The sequence below is a fragment of the Rhyacophila brunnea genome, unplaced genomic scaffold, assembly GCF_057557595.1.
Source record: "Rhyacophila brunnea isolate RB1 unplaced genomic scaffold, BYU_Rbru_1.0 scaffold_7, whole genome shotgun sequence".
Lineage (NCBI taxonomy): Eukaryota > Metazoa > Arthropoda > Insecta > Trichoptera > Rhyacophilidae > Rhyacophila > Rhyacophila brunnea.
The window spans coordinates 42,728,187-42,752,550 of NW_028233339.1; the positions used below are offsets into that span (position 1 = coordinate 42,728,187).

At 34.6% G+C, this 24,364-nt stretch overlaps 1 protein-coding gene across 2 annotated transcripts in view; it reads left to right on the top strand.

The window, feature by feature from the left end:
* The window catches only part of LOC147064931 (solute carrier family 2, facilitated glucose transporter member 1-like), a 44,586-nt gene extending 21,991 nt beyond the window's left edge, over positions 1-22,595 (top strand). Inside the window, exons 3-12 of one of the 2 annotated variants that reach the window (XM_085957406.1) lie at positions 2,262-2,405; positions 5,259-5,423; positions 12,438-12,558; positions 13,299-13,439; positions 14,158-14,295; positions 15,597-15,799; positions 15,935-16,147; positions 16,540-16,642; positions 19,598-19,766; positions 21,418-22,595. In XM_085957406.1, the coding sequence (XP_085813532.1) occupies positions 2,262-2,405; positions 5,259-5,423; positions 12,438-12,558; positions 13,299-13,439; positions 14,158-14,295; positions 15,597-15,799; positions 15,935-16,147; positions 16,540-16,642; positions 19,598-19,766; positions 21,418-21,502 (1,482 nt within the window). In that variant the 3' untranslated portion in view covers positions 21,503-22,595. Of the gene's footprint in view, positions 1-2,261; positions 2,406-5,258; positions 5,424-12,433; positions 12,559-13,298; positions 13,440-14,157; positions 14,296-15,596; positions 15,800-15,934; positions 16,148-16,539; positions 16,643-19,597; positions 19,767-21,417 lie in introns of both variants that reach the window. The other variant, XM_085957405.1, reaches the window with a different exon arrangement.
* Positions 22,596-24,364: the final 1,769 nt, after the last annotated feature.

Here is a 24,364-nt window from a genome sequence, read left to right on the forward strand (position 1 = left end):
AACTTTACCATCTGGAAACCTTCTTAATAAATAAACAGTCTTTATTTTAAAGTCATTTTTTTTTACGATTACTTAATAAACTCACATGATAGACCATTTCAAACATTTTAACAACTTTAAAGTTAAATTACTCAAAACTAGTATTGTCCAGTTAGTGTGTTCTGCCAGAACAGAGACGATATTGAACTCGACATTATAATACTCGGCAGACTCCATTTTCTCTCAGGATCTTCCTCTCATCATTTATTGTGCATATTCATCATTCTGATGAGCATCTTGTAATTATAACCAACATTTTGGCTTTACTGTGACAGGTTCTGACTTGAAGTGTTTATGGACAACATAGTAGTATTAAATTTATTGGCTGTTATTGTACTGTTTCAAAAGTGTAGTTATTTGCAGGACTCCACATGAATATATTTTATGTTTTCCTGGTTTATATGTAGCCCCATTTCTTTAGCAAATTTTCTGCAGTAATGGCTTTTTAATGGCAGATTGGTTTCCAGCAATAATAGTCTAGTTATATTATGGTTTTACCTGGAAATAATTCTCCAGAAAGGTAAATAATTTTTAGTTTTTCAGCCATATCTCATTAATGGTCGAAAATATCAAAAAAAAATTCAAATAAAAGTTGAGAATTAAAAAATATGCGTTTTTAATAGGAACAATTTTACTGTGTGCGAAAGGAAGAAGAAAATAAATTTAAAATTACTTTTCACGAGAGCCAAACTCCTATGGTTCTTTGTGGAATCTAGTAATTCAACTCTCCTTTTTCTCATATACAGTAAAACCTCGTTAATAAAAACACGGATAATTCGAAATTAGCCGTAATTCGAAATTTTCGCAAAAAAAAGTCCCTTGAACATTATTTTCATATAAAACCTGTCCTGGCATACAACAATATTCAATAAATCGTAATAAGGTACACTATTTTATGAGCCAGTCATTGAAAATTGTGACAGATTTTTCATAAAACATAAATTACTTATTTTCAGAGTTAATATAAATAATCCTGACATTTTATGACCCATTAACACACACGAAATCGGAAATTTCGTAGGTACATCTATGATCGTACTCCCTACTTCAATTATAGTTTGTCAATTTATGGCTACGGCCGTATGTTGTAGCTTAACCACTGGGGAATGACAGAAGAAATGGCGTATTTCAAAAAAAACACTACCTTATTCTTAGGTCAATAATTATTATAAAGCAATCATTATTCATAAGATATTTATCACACTTGAATGGTCAAAGACATAGCTTATAATAAGTATCTTTAGAATTATCTTCGAATGTGTTAATCCTGCCGATTTTTTGAATAATAAAATGCCGAATTCTTGTCAAATTTTGGATCACAGAGATTATCAATATAATTTTTTATCGTGAATATTTTACAAAAATTATCTCGTAATAAATTATGCTAATGGTTTTATAAATGCGTTTAAAAATTAATAAATGTAAAAAATCTTAACACCACTGCACAGTTATGTACCGAAATATGACTATATTCTAAAACATTAGAGCGAGAGGTTTAAAAGAAAACTATTTTATGTAACAAAAATACTTCATGCAGTCATCAAATGTTTAAAATAACTATAAAGGATAATAAGGCTTCAAAATTATATAAATAGATTATCTACAATGTTTAAGGAGTGTCCAGGATCATGGTTTGAAAATACAATAAAAACTCAATTTTGACCTTCGACGAGCATGTCCCCCCTTAAACAAAGTTATCTATACTAAGTCACTTATAACATTCGTGCAAAACTTATAACAGTTAAGCGTGTTCAAAAGTGAATACAAAAAATACTTACGTAGAGCGAAAACACCTATCGGCGTGCTCCGTCGAAGCTGTTGGCCGCACTGATGCCCTGCCCCGCGGTTCCACTATGCGTATGAGCGGGAGTCTTACACACAAACGTGAGCACGCCAATGAATTGGATAGTGAAGATATCGCCACTGTACGAATGCTCCCTGTGTACGAATCCTACCTGCTCTCCCCTACATTACATATTTCATAATTCGAATTTTTTTTCGATTTTCGGTCCCTTGGAATTCGTATTAACGAGATTATACTGTATGCATTATAGTTAATTTGGCATGTTCAATTAATTTTTAAAACTTATCTCTATTTTCCTTTCGCAAGCAGAATTACAAATGAAAACAATTGTTAACATGAGTCATAGGAGTACATCCATAACACTGTCTATTTGCTCTCCAGAAGTATCAGTTGGTTTTTTTTTTATTTTGTTTTATAGACTTATCGTGGTTCAATAACAGAGAGTAAGAGTGGCCCACGAGGAGAATGGACGGCCATCTTAGTATTTGCAGGAATTGTCACCACTCTCGGCTCATCGTTGCCTGTCGGATACAACATAGGAGTTGTAAATACGCCGGCTGATGTAAGTATGCAAATTGATGTATTCTCTGTAAAGGAAACTAACAACTCAATACCCTTGTTAAATAAGAAAACCATTCTGAAAAGACAGATTTTTTCAACGTCATTACTAAAAACCCCTACAGCACGTCAAAGATTGACATTATAATAATGAGACGTGACTTTCTGTGAACTAAGTGCGATTCGCACCAAGTCGATTTTCGTCACACTGGTAGTGTCGTATAGGCCAAACAGAAAAATCTTAATGAATTATTCATAATTGATTAATTTTTAGAGTACCGTATCCCAATAGATAAAGAGTTAGCAGAAGTAAAATATTTTCTATTGAATGTTAAATTACATTGAACAAATTAAGACTTTTATGGTTGTGTTATCAGTAAAGTTGTTTCACAGAATAAATGCACTCGCCACACCATGGATTAATTTATTTAATACCAACACCATTCTATAACCCGCCTCTAATAACTGTCAACAACTGTAATGCACGGAAATGTTGACAACAGAAAACATTCTTTCAAAATTATTCACATCCATATTTTACTTTTGCAGGTTCGAATATTCATACTTCTTTTAACTCTCCTGTAAAGTAGTGATTTTAGACACGTCTAGGATAAAAACCCTCCTGGACATTGTCCCCCTACACCTCCTCATATAAAAATAAAAACTCTTTAAACAAAGTTTCATTACTTCACCCTATAATGCACAAGTGTTGGGGCATAGGGCAAGCATAAGGTCGAGCCACTTCTCTTAGTCCGTTATCGCGTCTCCCGCCATGTGAGACCAGGATTTCTTTTGTAGTACCGCTGCAGGGCGACGGAACCCTCGAGGCTGTGCCACAAGGGTATGGAGTGTCGTATTCTCTGGCGGCATCCGGAACATATCTCCCAACCAAGTGAAGCATCTCTTCGTGACTTACTTACATCAATCGCCGAGGGCTCGAGTGTTTGTATTGCAGTCAAACCAATGTATCCCTAAGATTCGATGATTAAGAAAAGATTTCATTATGTGGATAGATTCCACAGGGGTTCCCTAAAAAAGGCCATAAAAAAATATTCTTACATGATAGTTCAATTAAAAAATACATCCATTTAACGCCCACGGTGGCCGCGCGGCATAAGCGTTGGACTACAAAGCCGTGGGTCCCAGGTTCGAATCCTGGGTCTGGCAAGTACAAAAATTGTTTTTCAATTTGTGTGTGTCAGGGTATGGACCTAATAGGTTGAGCAAGTGGCTGACATCCATTTCTCGTAAAAAACAAAATCTGTCAATACAAACCTCCACTCTGTGGAGGCCCATATGATCCTATCAGGATCGGACATGGTCGAAAAAAAAAAAAAAAAAAAATTATTCATTCCTCTGGTAGATCTTTCCGTTCAAGATGTTCGAATAGTAAAATTCTTTCCGCTTTGAAAACACGAGTGTTTTTCCCCGGTCGCAGAATATCCGGAATAGTTTCGCAAATTTCTTTCTTTTTTATTATTCATCCTGTTACAATTTACAATATCGCCGATGGACGAAAATAAACGCCATGTGGACTCGGAAGTGAGTTAGTTGTGCAAGAGCTGCTCGGCCGACTGCATCCAGGCTTTTCCCAGGTCCAGGTCCATTTTTTGCCATCCCCACATTCGGTGCTCTTTTTTTGTAGTGTCTCCTTTGAAGAGAAATGAGCTTAAGCTGATACTGAGGGTAAGAACAGGACACACAATGGATAAAAGATTTGATGTCCTCATGGGAAGAAGCGATTTGCAGCTCTGCGATGAATATGATGTTCTGGAGGACATTGTACATATAGCAGTACCATGCCCTAAATATGAAGGACACATAGTACAGCTGCGAATTGCGGATATCTTTGAGAATATCGATGAATCGAAAGGTTCCCTGGCCGTGGGAAGAGCATGACAGAGTTGTAAAATTCTTTTAACAGAATTGGAGTGAGGGCCTGATCGGCGGATCCTCTTCTAGATGAGAAGAGGCAATATGACAGCGAGTCAGTGTTGCCAACCGTACTATAATTGTAGTACAATATTATAATTTAGATTCTGCAAAAAATGTAAAATACTATAATTTTACGCCAAATATGCCAAAATACTATAATTTTAAAGGATTCGAGCTGAAAAATGTTCCTGTACTATATTTTTTACAGAAATACTATAATTTTCACGCCTTTGTACTATAATCAGCAAAGAAAAATATGGCAACACTGCAGCGAGTAGCAGTCAAAGCCTCGGTAAAATCATAAAAACAAATAATGGATACAAAAATTTATTTGACACAGAAAAATATAAATACATATTTAAAATTATAATAACATCTTAATTGTATATTTTAAGGATAGAGAGTGAAAGATAATTATTACTAAAATATTTATGAAGCAAGATAAACTTCACAGAAATGTTGTCGGTGTTTTGTAAAAAGAACGGAACCATTTTTGCGAAATTGAGGTTTTAATGAAAAAAAACAATATGTACCTTACTAGCTTTGTTGTGTAAAAACGGCGAATTTGTATCTCCACAGGAAAGTACTTAAAAACGATAATCGTAATGGCGAATATCCACTTAGTATTACGAATAAAAAGCAAATGTGACACATTAGGCCTTTTAAAATATTATTATATTAATATATTAGACACAGGTAATTAACAAATGAATGTCAAAAGTTAAAAATCCTGTAAAATAGCATTTTGGTTAATTCGCCTTTTTACAAAACACCGACGAATTGTGTAGCAGAATTTTAGGAACTTCTAATCCAAAATTTTCTTATTTAAATGTTTTAAAATATGAATAGAAGTTTAATTGAATCGAGTTATACATGATCCTTATGTGATATTTTAACCTTCATAAAATATGTTTGTTTTTAGATAATTAAACAGTTTTGTAACGAGAGTTTTACAACTCGTTACGGCGTAGAAGTTAGTCCAGCTTCGCTCAGTATATTGTGGTCTTCCATTGTCTCAATATTTATAGTCGGTGGAGTCACTGGTTCGTGCCTCGGCGCGTCCATAGCTGATAATATAGGAAGGCAAGTATATTATATTAAAAAAAATTCTGCGTACAGTAATCTGAACTTAACCACTGAGAGAACAGTGAACATAATTATAACTAATATAACATCATGGTGTTGGATATAGAAAATTTACAAAGTGTATACTCAATGTTGTAATTGGTTGGTTTCTAAGGGCCAAATGCAAGGAACTCATTATGTAAAACTAACTAATTATGAACCCTATGCCATAGCTGGCAATTTAGAAAAACAACAAATAATATGGCAATATCGTTTTTTGTGTTGGCATTTCTTAAATTCCTATTTTCCATATATTATTTAATTTAAATATATTGATAAAGTATGGAAACAGCACAATATAAATATAATTCTGTGAGCGAAAGAAAAAGGGCGTTAAGTCTTCTTTAGGCTCTTCACAAAAGTAGAGATTTTAGACTTAATATCTTCTTCCGTTCGTGCACAGAATTATAAATTAACAGCTAATACACCCTGCTTAAATTCCAACAATACGCCAGTTGACGCGTGTGTACAATAAATGTCAAGCTGGTTTTATGAGATATTTTGGTACAGTTCGGTTATGAGGAATACAGCGGCAAACACATTTTGAAAATAGCCGATATACTGGATTATTTGTTAGGTTAACCTAACCCAAACTAACAAATAATCCAGTATATCGGGTATTTTCAAAATGTTTTTTCCGCTGTATTCCTCATAACCGAACTGTACCGATATTTTTAATATTCTCTTTTATGTTTGTATACATAAACGTTACTCAATACAATTTTGCTTTGCCGGAAACAAGTCAATTTATTCTGTTATTCATTAAGCACTCGAAAATTGGCTACATATTAGCGCATAAGCCCACTTATTTACATAAGTTTGACTATGCATAAGGTCCTAAAACAAACCAAAGAAAAATATTTATTATTGTGCTTGTAGTGTGGATTCAAACTAAACGCTTTGCTTAGTTCATATTTTTTATTCAATACAGAATATACACATGATTTAAGAATGTTACATTCTTATTACTGAAAATGCATAGTTTTGAAAAACCTCTAGACAACATACACATTAGAAAAAATTTTGGTTCCAATTCAGGTTGGACTGAGTGGAATACAAACACACCGGACAGTGAATGATGTTTGTTTCTAATATATATTAACCGGTTCTATGCTTTCAGCGAGTTATCTCGCTCTACGAGGCCATGATCAACAGGCCGCACATACAAATTTCGCAAGTTATCTCGCCCGACTTTAAACTCAAATCACTGTCAATTGATTTGCTTAATCTAAAAAATTAAACACAGAGTGACATCTGTTTGAATAATTATGAAGTACTAAGCTACAAATTATCGGTATTATAGTATATTAACACTATACGGTCCGCGAATTTTCGCGACGTACCTACACCAATATCCGGTATTTTTAAATGAAAATCAACAAATTTCGATCGCGAAGTTAAAAATGATATAACTTTTGAACCTATTGATATATTTCAATAAAATTTTCAGAAAATACTTAAAATATATCAATGCATCAAATTGTGTCATTTATTCAACAATTGTCAACCTCTGGCCCGCGTTCCATAAAGGTAAAGTATATAATTTGTAAATTTTCGTAAATTGTTTATTATATGTTATTAGATTAGTTCAATTTGTTAAATATAATGTAAAGGAAACAGCCTATTGATATAAAGCAACCACAATATATTAGTTTTTAATTAAAAAATGTAATAAAATAATCAAATACAAAATGTTTTACACCGCTATAGAACACGTATCAATTCATTTTTAGCGCTAGCTACTCATATCTCTGATTATCAAATATAATAAAATAACAAAGACTTCACACAAACTGTGAAGTGTTTAAAAATAAATGCACATTCATTCCCGAACGAACACTAATCTGATTTATTGGTTTTATGGGTTTTATGGCTGAGGCAGTGCAGTGGCGTGCATATTTTCGAGTAAATTCAATTAAATAAAATGCACGCATATACATTCCCACCGCTTATTACAATTTGGTATTTTTGTAAGAATCGAGACAATCCAATAACAGTGCAGAGGCGTGCGTAAAAAAATCATATAACAAAATCTATGAGCAATAAATTGTAAAACAAACATCTACTTATATTCCACAAAAATATTTGAATGAACACTCAATCTTATGGATAATACCTTTAGATAAACTGGCTAGGCACGAAATAATTATTGGCACATAATAATATAGTGTACGAGTAGATTTAAAACAAATCAAACACTAAAGCTGAAATTATTTGAAATAGTTTATAAAACTATGAATGTAAAATGAACTAACAACTAATACACTTTTTTAAATGATAAGAAAAGCAATTACCAATATGTAGATGTAGAGGTACTTTACACTCTTTGGACATGTAAATAGGTTCTTTTCGAAGTTTATGTGAGGAACACACTTCACACTTTCTTCTTAAACGTTTATCAGTTGCGGAAATATTTGATTGTGACTGAAAATTGCGGAGATATTTGATGTAATTTTATACTGCCTATACTTTGTAATGAAGTAGGTGAACTGGTTTTATGGGTTGAATCTGTATCAGAAGATATAGAAGGTGCATGCGTTTCCGCAACATCAATTGATTCAGATGTCTGTATATCCTCGATCCAAACTTTATGTTCAACAAAAAATCGTGAAATTTCATTTTTCATTATTAGTGAATTGTAAATATCGCAATATTTGAAAAACCGCTTACGTGGCATAGTTTTCGAAAATATGGGAGTCTCTATAAGTGGATTTGTCGACCAATAAGATGGAGTCGCTTTTCTGACAATTCCCATTATTATCACCAACCCGAACCACTTTTTTAACTCCGACATGGTTATGTCCACTCATTTTTTAGATTTAGCTTCAGGACTTAAATTATCAGTGTCAAATGTTACTCCTGATAATCCTTCAAATAGCTTGTTCTCTCTCGGCGGAGATCCTCAGAATCACTCGCGAAATATTTTGTACGTGGGCGTGTTCTCAGAGGAGCAGATGAGTCTGTTTCAATATCACTAAAATCTCCGATATCTTCACAGTCACTGGGAATATCTGACATACAATCCGCATAGTTTTCCTCTAAAAACGATTGGTCCTCCATTTTAAAAAGTGTTTTTGGAGATAAAACTAATAAAAAATATATATCCTAGCTAAAATATACTTAGATTAATTATTTTTTCAATGAAATTAGTGCAACAAATATAAATAATAATAGCTATAAGTATATAAGCAATAAGCACAAGCAATAATCTCCCGAAAAAAGCGAACGAAAATAACAACGCGATACAAGTTCACATTTATAACTGTTCTCATTTTCAAGATAAAATTTCTATCATGGATGATGAAGCATGGTGGACGTTTCATGGGTAGTAAACCATTAAAGACAAAATATCAAATAGCACGCAATTTCATAGATAAAAATCGCGTTCATTTAAAAAAAAAAGAATGCAGGTTCATAAATGGTTGACTACCACTGAAAAGGGTCGACAATAAAATTTCGAAGTTGAAGTGACGACACTGGAATATAACATTGAGTGTTTATTACCTTTTTTGTTTATGTCTCGTGATTCACCCGCCTAGAAACGGGCTTGTAACTAATTAAAAAAATGGTATAGGTACAAAAAAATACTGAATGGTATTACGTCCGCCATCTCTGTAAAAACCGCGCAATATTTTTTTTCCATCGTGCTTTTACTTCTTGCACATGTCATTCAACCATCTGTCGATAGATCTTGCAACCAAATATTAAATTTCATATTTATTTTTCACAGTAAAGATATGCCTATGCGAGGACGCCACGTAGGCGTCACCGGATCGTAACGTTCGGCTTGCAAAGGACGCCAATGTGGCGTTACCGGACCGTAAAGTGTTAAGATATTATAGTTATAGTAAGAATTTCGCTCTCTATTCAACGTGTGTCGTTAAAAATATGTGGCCTGTCAGATACTGCCATAGTAATGATGTAGGCATCGAAAAGGTTAATTGAGTCAGCATTTACTTGGTAGAATTCCAATTTACAAAATGATAATAAAAATTAAATTACGTAAACGTTCTGTATATAATTTATATATTCAATTTGTTTTAATAAATGTAGTTTCTGAGGTTTTTCGAAATTATGTATTTTAAATGTTTTGAAATCTAATTGATAATGCTTTTGTACACTTACTGATGGACGCTGCACCTGAATAAAACAAGGGCCTTCGTAAACGACCCTGCTCATAGAATTCTAAGTATACTATACTGCATTAAAACTATGTTACATAATTGGTTAATGTTACCTAATTTGTTTTATAGACACAATTTACACTATAATAGGACTGACAAAACACTTAAATAATGGAAAACTAATTTTGGGGATATTGAAAAATAAAAAAAATAAAAGTTTTTATTGAAATACAAGGATGGTCCGTAAAATAAGGTTTCCAATTTTTTTTACAAAGAAAAACACGTTTACTTGCAATGAATTATACATTGTTGGAAAGCATGGACTTTCTACTATTTTTCTACATAATCCCCATTGCGATCGATGCATTTTTGCATGCGGTGTAGTATTTTTCGTATACCCGTGTCATAGAACTCTCCCGCTGCAGCATGCAGGTAGCATACAACCTCTTCTTTTAACTCCTCGTCGGTCCTGAAATTTGTCCCACCCAGGTCCCACTTCAACGCAGGAAAGAGATGATAATCACTTGGTGCTAGGTCCGGGCTGTAGGAGGGTGTGTGATGTTATCCCATCCAAATTGGTTGATGAGGTCAGTTGTTGCACGGGCGGTGTGGGGACGTTGTCTTGATGAAAATGCACTCCCTTCGTCAGCATGCCCCTTTTGTTTTGAATTGCACGGCGAAGGTTCTTCAAAGCTTTACAGTAGCCATCAGCGTTTATTGTTGTCCCGGTAGGCATGAACTCGCACAACAATATCCCCTTCCTATCCCAAAATACAGTCGCCATCACTTTGCCGACAGACAACATTTGTTTAAACTTTCGCGGCTTCGGCGATCCTGAATGCCGCCACTGATCATCATCATCAGGGGCGCGACAACCCGGTGTGGGTCCTGGCCTCCTCCAACAGCTTCCTCCACCTGTCCCTATCCAGTGTGGCCGCTTTCCAATTTGGTACCCCCAGAATACGGCAGTCACTGGCAGCTCCATCTAACCAGCGAATCTTTGGCCTCCCTCTTCTTCTACGTCCTATTGGATTGCTGGACATCACTCTCTTTGCCGGTTCATTGTCATTCATACGGTGCACATGACCTAGCCATCGCAGTCTCCCAATCTTAATTGATTGAACTGCACTGCAATCTTCGTACAGCCCGTAGAGCTCAGCATTATATCTTCTCCTCCAATTGGTGCCATCCCTGATTGGTCCATATATACGGCGAAGAATTTTGCCGCCACTGATGGGACTGTTCTTTTGTCTCTGGTGTCATGTAATGTACCCAGGTTTCGTCGCCAGTGACAATTGAATCCAAGAATTTCTCGCCCTCTTCTGCGTAGCAATCAAGGAATTCACGGGCCGCTTCAGCTTGTTGCCGTTGGTGATCTTCGGTGAGAATTTTGGGGACCCACTTTGCACACACGTTATGGTAATGCAAATGTTCTGTCTAAATCTTGTCAATAGTAGTTCTACTGACATCAATTTGCATATCTCCCGAATCGTCACCCATCGATCTTCAAGCATTACCCTATCCACTTTTGCAATTGTTTCTTCTGAAACCGATGGCCGTCCAGCACGCTGTTCATCAAGGACGTCTGTACGTCCATTTTTAAACTCTGCACAATTTTCGCATGTTTTTAATGTCCATACACTTCACATGACTGTCGATAAATTTCTATAGGCGTAATGTCCTTAGCACACAAAAAACGAATAACAACGTAACTCACACCTGGTGGTAACGGCGAGTGGGAGCTCCATTGCCAACAGCAATCAAACCAAGACTAAGCATTGTAGATAGCTCGGAGTGGTGGGGATTTGTAGGCGGGCAACCAAGCTACACGCCAGTGTTGCCGGATCTTGCGTTATAGCGTTCCTCGCGACTCCAGCGTCTTGGAGACCTTATTTTACGGACAACCCTCGTATCATAAAAATTGCTTTGGAGCTTATTATGATAATGTGTTCTTTGACTTTTTCTGGAATGTTCCTTTTCTTTTGAACTGACAATGTTTTTCTTTGCCGACATTATTTTAATGGGTGAAACAAAAAAAAATATAAAGGTATACATTATAATACAATCATGTTATGTAACCTTACTCTGGTGCCCTGCAGACATGTCTATAAATAGAAACCTATAGAATTGAACACCTATACTTCATTTCATTGGTTGCCATCCCTTGAATTAAATGTGTTAAAATAAATATTTTTATAATATGTAATTTTAATTCAATTTTAAATGTAAATTGCGGGAAGAGAACATTTAAAACTGGGAATTAAATGTACTAAATTGAAACAGAACTGCAGAACCACGTGCATATCGTCACTGTTCTGGCAGAAAACACTAATTCGAAAAAATGACATATTGAGTTAGTACCAAAATGTTCCTTATTTCATACTTTACCGTCTGGAAACCTTCTTAATAAATAAACAGTCTTTATTTTAAAGTCATCCTTTTTACGATTACTTAATAAACTCACATGATAAACTATTATTTCAAACATTTTAACAACTTCAAAGTCAAATGACTCAAAACTAGTATTCTCCAGTTAGTGTGTTCTGCCAGAACAGAGACGATATATTATAGTTGGAAAATGTGTTGTGTAAAACCCTGTCGACAGGCTTTAACTTTCTTACTTAATTTTTTTTTTATTTAAGACTAATAAAATTATACACAATATTTTTATTGAAATATCTACATCATTTTGAAAAACCTTACATACGTATTAGAAAAATTCTAAGGTTTTTGAAAATGATGTAGGTAGTATTTATTTGTAACTGTCTTGTTTTCCACTGCTATGTAAATAATTATCTTAGTTTAGGGGTGTTTATTATATTCTAACAGTAGATCTGTTTTTTTGTAGGAAGGGCGGTGCCTTAGTAGTTAATGCCCTCTCTTTTGCTGGTGCCATACTCTTTTTATGTTCGAAGCCGGCCAATTCCGTAGAAATGTTACTCCTTGGACGGCTACTAGTCGGCTTGTCAGGGGGTGAGTAATGACATTTGAATTACCCCAGGTAAAATAATGTCAACGCTCATACACATTGTAGTCCATAATTATATAAAACAATTTTGTTACTTATTACAAAGTTATTTATAAAAATTTGTTTTTCTGTGTGTTCGATTTGGAATTTCATCTGCCACCACTAGTCCTTATTAACCGAATTTTAAATAATTTTTTTGTTGTCAGCTTAGAGGCAATTCTCATTGTCAATAAAATTTTAGAACCAAAGTAGGGTTGACATTATTTTATTCTGGGCTCTTTATTTAAAAAGTGTATAGCAGGGTGTGAAAAAAGTGCTGTAAGATTTCTGATGTATTTCTTTAAACAATTAATTGTAATATTGGATTTTAGTTCAATTAGGTGCATATAAAATGTGCTGACCTATAATAGTATACAGTGACTGTTTCTCATATTAATCACATCTGTGTGAGAAATAAGTCTATGGCCTACAAAACTAAATAATTAATGAAAATTAATTTTTCCTTTGTTTACTGATTCAATAAGTCAATAAAATTCTACACTTTTATTGTATAAACAATAAGCACATAAACTAAATTTAATTTGAAAAATATAAACTAAATATTTGAATGAATTCCATTGTATTCAATTTGCAACATTCTTGTGTTTGCACTTTTAGCTGTGAAAAACACATTACTGAAAAATACCCTCCATTTCGGAGAATTTAACCATTTCCATTTTAAATAAATTGTATCTCTTCTTTTAAGGTCTTACTACCAGTATTTTACCGATGTACCTGACTGAATTAGCTCCTCTAAAACTGAGAGGTGCCATGGGTGTTCTTTGCCCACTTGGAGTTACTTTTGGAGTCCTCGTTGGTCAAGTTATGGGATTAGATGTTATTTTAGGTAATGTATTAAAAATTTGTTGCATATACTGTACATTACATTAGCCTTCATAATAGTTAAAGTTATTGTGTTTTGTTTTTTGCTCTCGCCTTGTATTATTCCCTATCCTTCTATTCTCGATGTTTTAGGCTTATTGCAGAGTCCGTTCCGTAGAGATAATGTGGTAAAGTATACTGTTTGCTGTTGTATAAATGGCATGCCACTCTTGAGTATGTCAACAAATGTTAGGGTTGGCTGACAACTATTGTTGCTCAGAATAAAAAGGTGATAGGTAGTTAGAAGAAGGAATACACTGTGATAGCTCTAAAATAGAATACAATATCAAATACCTGTGAAGTATGAAGTCTATAGTTAGAGTTTCACGACACATTTCACAGACACCGGTGTCCTTTCGACCAACAGCAGTTATTGTGATATTGTGATATTCAGTACTTTTTAATCTATGGATCGATTGGCATATTGGGTCGCAATATATTTTGAACAAAAACAAAAAGTTCAAATTAATATTATAAGTTGTTGAATTTGATATGATTAAAATAAATAATTTATTTAATTTCTATCTGTACGTTTGTGAAACCAAGAATACTTCTCTTAGGTTTAGAAACCCTGCAATGGATGGGTATAAAACAGCAGAGTGAAATACAATCATAAAAATTATTGTATTATAATCTTACCATGGATCAAAAAATTAATTATGTACGTATATATTTTCTTTTAGGCAAACCTGATGACTGGAATTATTTACTTGGTTTCTATGGTATATTAGTTGTGATTTTTACACCATTCTTGTTTATGTTACCGGAGAGTCCGAAATATCTATTTGTGGTGAAATCTGATCGTGATAATGCTGTTAGAGGTTAGTATTTATTTACCGCTTATTTTCACATCGTCATAAAAGATATTCTTCACTACTATATTATCCTAAATTTTGACTAACAATAATTGAAGGGTATAACTATAGGGTCTAAGCGCCAAAAAATTCTATAACAAGTTTTTTACTTCAATACAATCTATATGCCAAGCCTAATGATATTCTGAAGGGTCTAAGTTCCTAACTACCATTTTTGTCATATAAATGCATTGAAATATGGGCCTATGTGCTCCTACATACCCCCTTCCACATAGAAGGTTTCAATATTGCCCATGTTTAAATATTTTATCCTTCCTTTGTTTATTTTATCTTTAGAATTATGTAAACTTATCGTATTATACTGATGTTCTTCTGTAACTTTGTAAAAATAAAAATGTAAGTTTTCATAATTATGTATGATTTTATTCTTCTTTTTTTTTTATATCTCAGTTTCACATTTTTGGCACTTAGACCCTATGGAATTTCAACCCTTCAATTATAATTCTATTTTTTATCCGATATCTAATTTATCAATCCAATTGAATTTTTAAAACTAACCAATACCATCTGCAATTTGTGTTCTTATAGTTCAATGAAAACAAAAAAAGTTTGACTAGTAAAGTTTAGTGTGCACTATTTTATGTTGGATCTCTACAGCCTATCTCCACCCTTCGTCTCTGGTGTATAGCAATATGATTTATTCTAAATGCTATCAAACTTTCATAAACGTTGCATACCGTGACGTTGATCCGATGTGTGGCGAGCTATATGTAACATACCCTCTCTCTCACTGATTTGATGGTGTGTGATAACCGCTCACCACATTACCTGATTTCCTGATGTCAGAATCATTCCAGTGTTGAATATCAAACAAGTGATTTCTGCAGCGAGTGTAAATTTTAATGCATGAAAAGAACTATATAGCATCTGTAAGTGGACCAACATCAAAGGCATTGGTGATCTGATGTGATTGGCCCAGGATGAAGGTGTAATAAAATTTGATCTCCAACTTTCGATAGAAAGAAGCTTTGGTAATAAAAATTTACTTCAATTTTCCGCGTGCATGGTTAGTAAGTCAGTCCTGTGCAGCTTCGTTTTGGGGCAAGGAAATTTGGCACTAAAATCTTTTCATTCTGACACATTTATAGCGTCATGGAAGGCGGCCGTGCACAAATCGCGGCTGCATATACTTGACGGGTGGAGATGGGGTAACTAAAATAATTATTGTATGTTTAATGATTACACTGTATAGTTTTATAATTTTGTTGTGTTTTTAAACAAATAAAATAAAAATTAATTCTTTTTAGCATTGTCCCGCATTCGGAACAGGCCTCCGGCCCAGCTAACAGCGGAAATAGCTGATTTGGATTATGAGGTTGGCGCGGCCAGTGAGGCAGGCAAAGGCGAACAGTGGGGGCTGTTGCAAGTTATCCGATCGCCAGCTCTTCGACTCTCACTTCTTCTCGTCTGCTTCATGCAGGCTGGCCAACAAACGTCTGGAATTAATGCAGTACGTTATGAAATAATTGATCGAGCTGATAATACTTAAGTTACAAACAAGCAAATTGTTGCCTTTTTAACCTATGATTTTTTCGTGGTCTTAATTGTATCCATTAATTTAAGAATCTGCAATGTTGTTTTGCAGGTGTTTTACTATTCTGCGTCCATCTTCAGGAAAGCTAAATTATCAGCATGGGAAGCTCAATTGGCCACCATAGGAGCGGGCATAATCAACAGTGTAATGGCAGTCGTCGCCATTCCACTCATGTCCCGCTGCGGTCGACGTCCCCTGGCTCTCTTTTCCACTGCCACTGCTACCGTCTGCCTGCTGGTCCTTTGCGTTACCATACAACTTATTGTGAGTACACCATTGCATACCAACGAAACAAATTACAAGAATTCAAATCTATCTGTTTGGTGTTTACACAGAAAAAATCCATAATATAAGACGGCAGGGGGGGCTAACAAAAATATTTCCCATATACAGATACTCCGCACTTTTAGTCTTGCGATGGACAACTGGTCTGTAGCTATAACTATGGATGCTCACCAACGAGATGCTGCGATCTGTCGCCACTGAAGGATCTAGAAAATTGTGGGAGTGAAAAAAAAGTAATTTTTAGTTGTCCATCCACACATTCTACCAAAATTTCCCAAATATTATTTTTCGACTGACGTGCCGAGCAGTTTTTCAAGGGAAAAAAAAGTGTTTTTAAGAATGCTATTAAAAAAAGTTTATTATGATTTCAGGACAGTACCACCTGGATGCCAATATTGTGTATAGCTGCCGTGTCATTCTACGTTTTCTTCTATGGAATTGGTCTGGGGCCTATTCCTTACTTTGTTGGTTCAGGTAATTATTCTACCTTCATGAATTTAAAATCTTTCTTGTCTATGGTTATTTGTTTTTGATCAAAAAAAGGACAATTTTAATCTGTTTATATTATGATTCCTTCCTCTTCTGGGACGAAACATAATTTTAATAAATATTACAAAACTAATATATTTATAGTACGAGGGTGGGTCAATAAGTCCTTAGAAAAGCCGACAGGTGGCGCGACTAGTACTGTAAGCGGTTTGTTTTCATGCAGCGGCACTACCGATTCAGTATGCTGCGAAGTTTCAATCAGATTGGTCGGGTTGTTGTTTTTTATTTTCGTACATTTAAAAAAAAATTTGCCTGTTTACAAAAATGGAGAAAATTGAGTTTAGAGCTGTTATTAAACATTTTAATATAAAAGGGTTAACAGCAAAGGAAATAAAAAATGAGTTGGATTTAGTTCACGGCATATCTGCTCCTTCACTTGCAACTATTTATAACTGGTTAAATGAATTTAAACGTGGTCGTACATCAACAAAGGATGAACCACGCTCAGGATGTCCTGTAGAGGTGACTACACCAGAAATGATCAATAAAATCCACGATATGGTGTTAAGTGACCGAAGATTAAAGTTGAGTGAGATAATTGAGGTTACAGGGATCTCAAAAGGTAGCGTCATTTCTATTTTACATGACAAATTGGGCATGAAAAAAGTTTCTGCAAGATGGGTGCCGCGTTTGCTCACAGTCGACAATAAACACAATAGGGTGGTGGCCTCTAAAGCCCTGTTGTCGCTCATGCAACGCAATCCGGATGAATTTTTTCGTCGCTTTGTGACTGTAGATGAAACATGGATACACCACTATACTCCCGAGACGAAAGAACAGTCAAAGCAGTGGATTGCGAAAGGCGAACCATGTCCAAAGAAGGCGAAAACCGTAAAATCAGCTGGTAAGGTTATGGCTACTGTATTTTGGGATGCACGTGGAATTATTTTCGTTGACTATTTGGAAAAAGGAAAAACAATAACAGGGGATTATTATGCATCTTTATTGGACCAGCTAAAAAACGAAATTGAAGAAAAACGGCCTCATTTAAACAGGAAAAAAATCCTCTTTCATCAGGACAATGCCCGTGTTCACACATGTTTACGATCAATGGCTAAAATTGAAGAATTGAATTTCGAATTGGTCGACCACCCACCGTATTCGCCAGATTTAGCCCCCAGTGACTTTTTCCTTTTCCCAAACTTAAAAAAATGGCTAAGTGGACAACGTTTTTTTTCAAATGAAGAAGTCATCGATCGGACAAATGCTTATTTTGAAGACCTTCCGAAAACTTATTTTTCTGACGGTTTAAAAAAAATTGAGAAACGTCTAACCAAGTGTATTGAGCTCCAAGGAGATTATGTTGAGAAATAAAAAAAAAAATACAAAAATAAAAACTGTTTTAATGCTTTTTTCTAAGGAATTATTGACCCACCCTCGTACCTATACTAATAATAAAATTGAAGTGTGTGTGTGTTTGGACTATTTCTACACATACTTAGTTTTTTGTTTGTTTTTTTTTTTTTTTTTAATATTTATCGGTCCGTATGTTCCGTTACCATAGCGCCTGAACACGTGCATAGATTTACTGACAAATTCTGCTTGTGCTATTTGACTGGCTGCGAAAATCGGTAAACATCAAAAATGCTATATAATGTTTGAGGCTTTAACGGTTGTTTTTTATCGTAGTAGATTTTTGGGTATCCACCGTGTGTCCTTCTCCCTTCTTTACTCGACGTTTCGGGCTCGTTGCAGAGGCCATCATATCAGTTCTTGATAATGGCCTCTGCAAACTTCTGGAAACCTAAAAATCTACTACGATCAAAAATGCTCTGCGCGGTGCAGTATGTTTTTCCCCGGCAGGTTCGCCACTATCGTTCCACTGCGCAGGCTAAGATATTGCACAAGTTCCAACTCTCGCATGAAAATTCAGAAGCTGCTGAATTTTTTTGATCCATACATTCTTGTAACTTACATGATAATACGTGTTTACACGTGCATTGTCTTGTTATGGCTGCCGTAATACATACTGTCAGCAGTAAAACCATGCATGTTTAAACAGGGTATATCTCGTAAACCATAGTTTCTTAACGGGTGGGCCGCAAAAATTTTCTGCGGTTCAATAATAGTTAGTATCCATTTTTAAAAGCTTATATTTAATTTCAAGTAATAAATATCTTTCAGAACTCATGCACCTACAATGGTTCACAATGAATTAACAAGTCATTTCTGGAATGAATGACACTATTGTATATAGTCATAAATGGACAGGGGGGAGGGCGTGGTTTACCTAGAATACCAACATTTGAAGTGGGGTTGTATTATATTTCGACAATTGTTTCAAGAATAGTGTAAATATAAATATTTATTATTTTATTCCAATGGTCTGCAAAACATTTTTTGATTTTTTTGTGGTCCGCGGATGTAAAAAGGTTAAGAAACGTTGTCGTAAACTACTGAACCAACATTGATAAAACTAGTATAGCTTTTACTTTAAAAACTACATTGCTAAGATAAAATTCCTCGAAAATTATGCACTTGCAACAATATTTGTTAGATAGCAGCGATTGAGTGGTTGATTGCACGGATTTAATCGAGCCCTCGATCGAGTGCTATACTGACTGTAAGGGCACCAACGGGATATTTAAAAAAATGGAATGCCGGTCTAGAGGGCCACACGCCTGCGTAGATCCAACCATTGTCTATCTCGTTGAAAATTATCAAATCTATTTCTTCATTCTGTATCTGTCTACTTTTTATTTCCGTATTTAATACGGACGAAGTTGTAAGCGATTGGTAATAAAAAATTCAAATCTAAACGAAATGTAATACTATGCTATATTTATTACTATGTATTAAGTTATATTGTCAAATTAACATTGCGTTATATTTTCTTTACATTGATAAAATATTAATGCGCGTGCGTTACATTATTTTCAGAACTTTTTGAAGTGGGTCCTAGACCCGCAGCAATGGCGCTGGGTTCCCTGTCAAATTGGGCTGGAAATTTCCTCGTCGGAATGACCTTTCCTCTGTTACAAGCCAGCATCGGTCCATACTCATTTATACTATTTGCCGCCTCCACTGGAGTATTGCATTTCTTTATCAGGTAAGGAATTGATCCAATACATTCATTTTTTTTTTTAATGTAACTTCTCTGTTGTTTTTGTGCTGGCAGTAAGTACATAATATCATCATTTTAATAGTCTATGGATGACTTGTAGACAAGTTATGCGAACGTCTTTGGAAAACAGACATTAAAAATTAACAAATACTATTTAAACAAAATTTAATTTATATTGCACTTATTACAAAAATTAATTAGTGAAAATAATAGAATACATGTACACACTACATATACCATCATAAATCGTCCGGTGTTCGAATTTAAAACTAATCTCATCACAGTATAAAAAGTGTTGAGTGATATTATGTCAAATGTTAGCATAGGTTACATGTAAGTTGTACATAAAACATTTCACCGTGGCACAGTTCGCCGTGAGCTTTCTTATCGGAAAGAGATGACCGTATGCTATTCGGTCTCCAATTTTATTAGATTCAATATGAACATTAATTCAATTTTCATAGCTGATTTTGGCAAAATTAATGAATTCAAGAATGAAAACCTAACCTAACCTAACAAATAATCCAGTATATCGGCTATTTTAAAAATTTGTTTGCTGCGGGCTTCCTGTAAAGTGTAAACCGACAAGAACCGTGTTTTATTTAGACATGAATTTTATATCAGTGCTATACAGCCCAAAGAGGTTGGACGGTCATTAATATACGGCCATATATTTCTGATACAACATTTTACGGTGAAGTGTGATAAAACGAACTGCATACGTCCATGTTTCCGGACACGATTCTTAACAGTTAACACTTAAGCACGTTTCCGTTATTTTTATTGCTCCAAATTAACATGACATGCGTGTGAAATATGTTTCTATTCGGGTATGTTCGAGACTGCGTATTTATGTTTTTCTACCCGAATCTCGAAATGCTCGAAATTTTGTATTGAAACGTCAAACATAACAACCTACAATTTTATTTATCATGTCATTGCAGCATGTAGTAAAAGAAATATTATGTTGCTACTAGTTACTCGATATTTGACAGCTCGCGGGTACCAATAAATTGAGACGGCGGACGTTACCCGTGACAGATTATTTTTCAAAATCTCGCATCTCAATTTTCAATATGTAATTGACGTACTCTATCTCGCTCTAAAAGTTAACACAGCCAGGAGAGGGGCTGTTAAAACATAGCACTTTTTGACAGTTCAGACGGTTAACTTATTGTAATAATTAACTGCCTGTATACATAAAGTGATAAATGTGATACTTACTATATTTATCACAATTAGTTTTTTTTGGATGTTTAGTGATATGCTAGAAGCTGATCAATTAATTAACATATTATATGACCGAAGGTACTTGATGGAATTTGAATTTAAATTCTAATGGATTTAAGGTTTGTACTATTCCATTTAAGTCGTTTTTTGCGACCCGGGTTTCGCCTTTCGGCATCTTCAGGCATCGTTTTACACCTCTTGAGTGTAGTATTTTTATTGTTTATAAAGAATAATGATCTATCATTAGGCTTTGACAATTTATTATAATATGCTATCGAGTGTATAAGATAGGGTTTTTACTGACACTTATATGACACACTATATGACACACAATAGTACAAAACTTAAATCCATTAGAATTTAATACATATTATTCTAATACTTAATGCTTTTATTTCTTTTTAAGGTTCTATCTACCCGAAACAAAAGGAAAGTCTCCAACAGAAGTGGCTCTGCTTTGCCGAAATGGATTCAGCTTGCGGCCTGTATAGGAACAGAATTAAAATTAGTAGAAATTTATTAATAAATAATATTTTGAACCAAAGGTGCTTATTGGATGAAGATTGTAATAGTTTGTGTTCATTTGTTAAGATAATTTGGTATAACTGTTTGCCCGACTTATAGATTTGTCAATGAATGGCTAACTTTGTGTTATTGTTACACAAAACTTTCTTTCTCATACTTTTTGTATGAAAAGAAGAAGATACCAGTATGTCACTTATTTCACACTAAGCCGTCCACCCATGGAGATACTAAAATGCGACAGTTGTTACGCATACGGCACTATGTACCCTTTAGTGATTGAAATCACAAACTGTCAAACTGGAACATTCTGCACGAATATTCAGACACCTGTAATAACAGATTTTGTATTCAAATTTATAAAATGAGTTTGGTATAGACCACATATTATAAACACCTCTTTTGCTTACACAAGTTTACTCACTAAAATTTACGTTTGAGTTTATGTAAAGATATATTTAAAAATTGTTCATTCATTTGTTTCGACATTTGAGTTGCTTTCAGTTCAATGTCCACTGAAATTTTGATGGGAAAAAAGAAGAGAATATTATTTCTCATCGAATCGATTAACATTTATATTAAAGGCAACACTGTTTCAGTTTGTCAGTAGTAGCCTGGCGACTCGCATGTCACGTCTTTAGTGAGGAATCGCGCACGCATTGCAAACTGAAACTAGTCACACCATGATGAGCGAAGCCTCATTGAAATAGATTAGAAGTGCCACGCAAGCTACTGGTTGGTTAATTAAATGTCAATTCCGTCTTCTTTGAGTAGTTCCGTGGGCGGAAGGACTAATAGTGAAATGATATTTTAGTATTAGGGCATACTAAATATCACAACCCTCATCGGCGGCATAATATTTGTATTCTATTATAAACTACTGACTGCTTTAACTTTCAGCAATACATTGTTGAAAGTAGATAATATTTATATAGACTAGATCTGAAATAAAGATTTTATTATATAAGGTTTTTTACGATACGTATTTTATATTATTAAAGTTAATTTTATTCATGTTTAATGGTTATAAATAAAATAGCATTCATAACAATCTACTCTCTACTCGTGCTTTTTTAATATGTATCGTATCCCTTACCCCAGTGCTCCGCAATCATTGCTAAAAAAAAATAGCAAATAATTTTGTATATTATACAATACTTATTTAATAGCCAAATTTCAGTACATGGCTGCTACTATATTTGAGCAACTGAATGAACTTAATAAAACAATGTAAGGTCAGAATGAAAATAGATTGACAAGCTCTGATGAATTAAAAGGATTTCTAAATAAACTCGAAATTTGGCAGAAGGAGTTAAGACAAGGATCTCTACAAATGTCCCATAGCACCTACCAGGCCACCAATGCAATTGAAAACAAACTTAAGCAAACCCAATGCTTGCGGGTCCTTTTAATTAATTTTGTAATCAACGTGTTAATTTGCATTTGAAAAGCAATTAGCAAAAACACAATTTTGTGCGGTCCGTAAGCATTGGGTTAATTGTCAATTAAAAAGACATAAATTAATGTAATTTTGGTGTATGGCCCCAATAAGGGGGCGGACTGACAGGGCTCTAGTCTGAGGGCCAAGGCTCAGGGGGGGGGGGGCGTGGCAGATCAATAAGATAAGTGAGAAACACAAATTACAAATTTGCTCTAATAGTAAGAAAAGCGCTATTTTACGGCATTGGTCCTAATATTTTTAAAAATACAAAAAAATCGCTAAACATACGATGAATACAATTAATTTTACCTTGAACTCCATTTAAAAAACGCTACTTTATAGAGTGTCACACTGTCTTTAACCTTAGCGATAGGTAGGGGGGCCCGCCAAAGATCCTGGCCTGGGGGCCCGTTTCAGGATGTGGGGTCCATGTTTTGATGTATAAATTGTTTTACGTGTGGTGTGCCATGGGTGAGAAAAGGTTTCGGAGCACTGCCTTACCCTATTTTAAGTTGAAAAATTACTGATTGATGGGGTAATTTCACTTAATTCTAAATCACAGGAATTTGGGTATTTATTGAACCCATCCCTCCTCCCTATTATCATAATACATCAGAATTTTTTTCAGAGGTTAAATCCCTGATCCCAAATATTATATTAAATAGATACTTTTATATTATTTGTTTACGCCCACGGTGGCCGCGCGGCATAAGCGTTGGACTATCATGCCGTGGGTCCCAGGTTCGAATCCTGGGTCTGGCAAGTACACATATTGTTTTTCAATATATGTGTGTGTGTCAGGGTATGGACCTAATAGGTTGAGCAAGTGGCTGACATCCATTTCTCGTAAAAAAAAATCTGTTTATACAAACCTCTACTCTGTGGAGGCCCATATGATCCTATTAGGATCGGACATGGTCGAAAAAAAAAAATATTATTTGTTTACTTTGTGACATTAGGTACATTTTCTTTGACTCCCCTATCCCTTCGTCACAAAATCATCACATTATATCAGTAACGTCATATATGGACAACCCCTTATCACTTGTTTGTCAATGCATTTGACATGTTTTCCATTCGTGGCGGAAACATATCAGGAAAATTTGTATAAAATGTTTGTAAACATTTTTTTATATAAATTCGTTATGGATAATAGTACGCAAAATAAATATGTTTAAGCTATAGCTATGCTTTTAATACTGACGGGGATAATATCATAAAAAAACATCATGAGTTGAAGAAACAGTAATGCTCATGTAAAATAGAAAATTTAATATTACAGCAAAATAAAATAACTATAGCGGCTGTTCTCTCCATAGTCACAGAATATCATCGTCGCCGTAGATGTCAAAGGAGCCAAGCCACAAATTTGGCGAAAATGGGTAAAGTA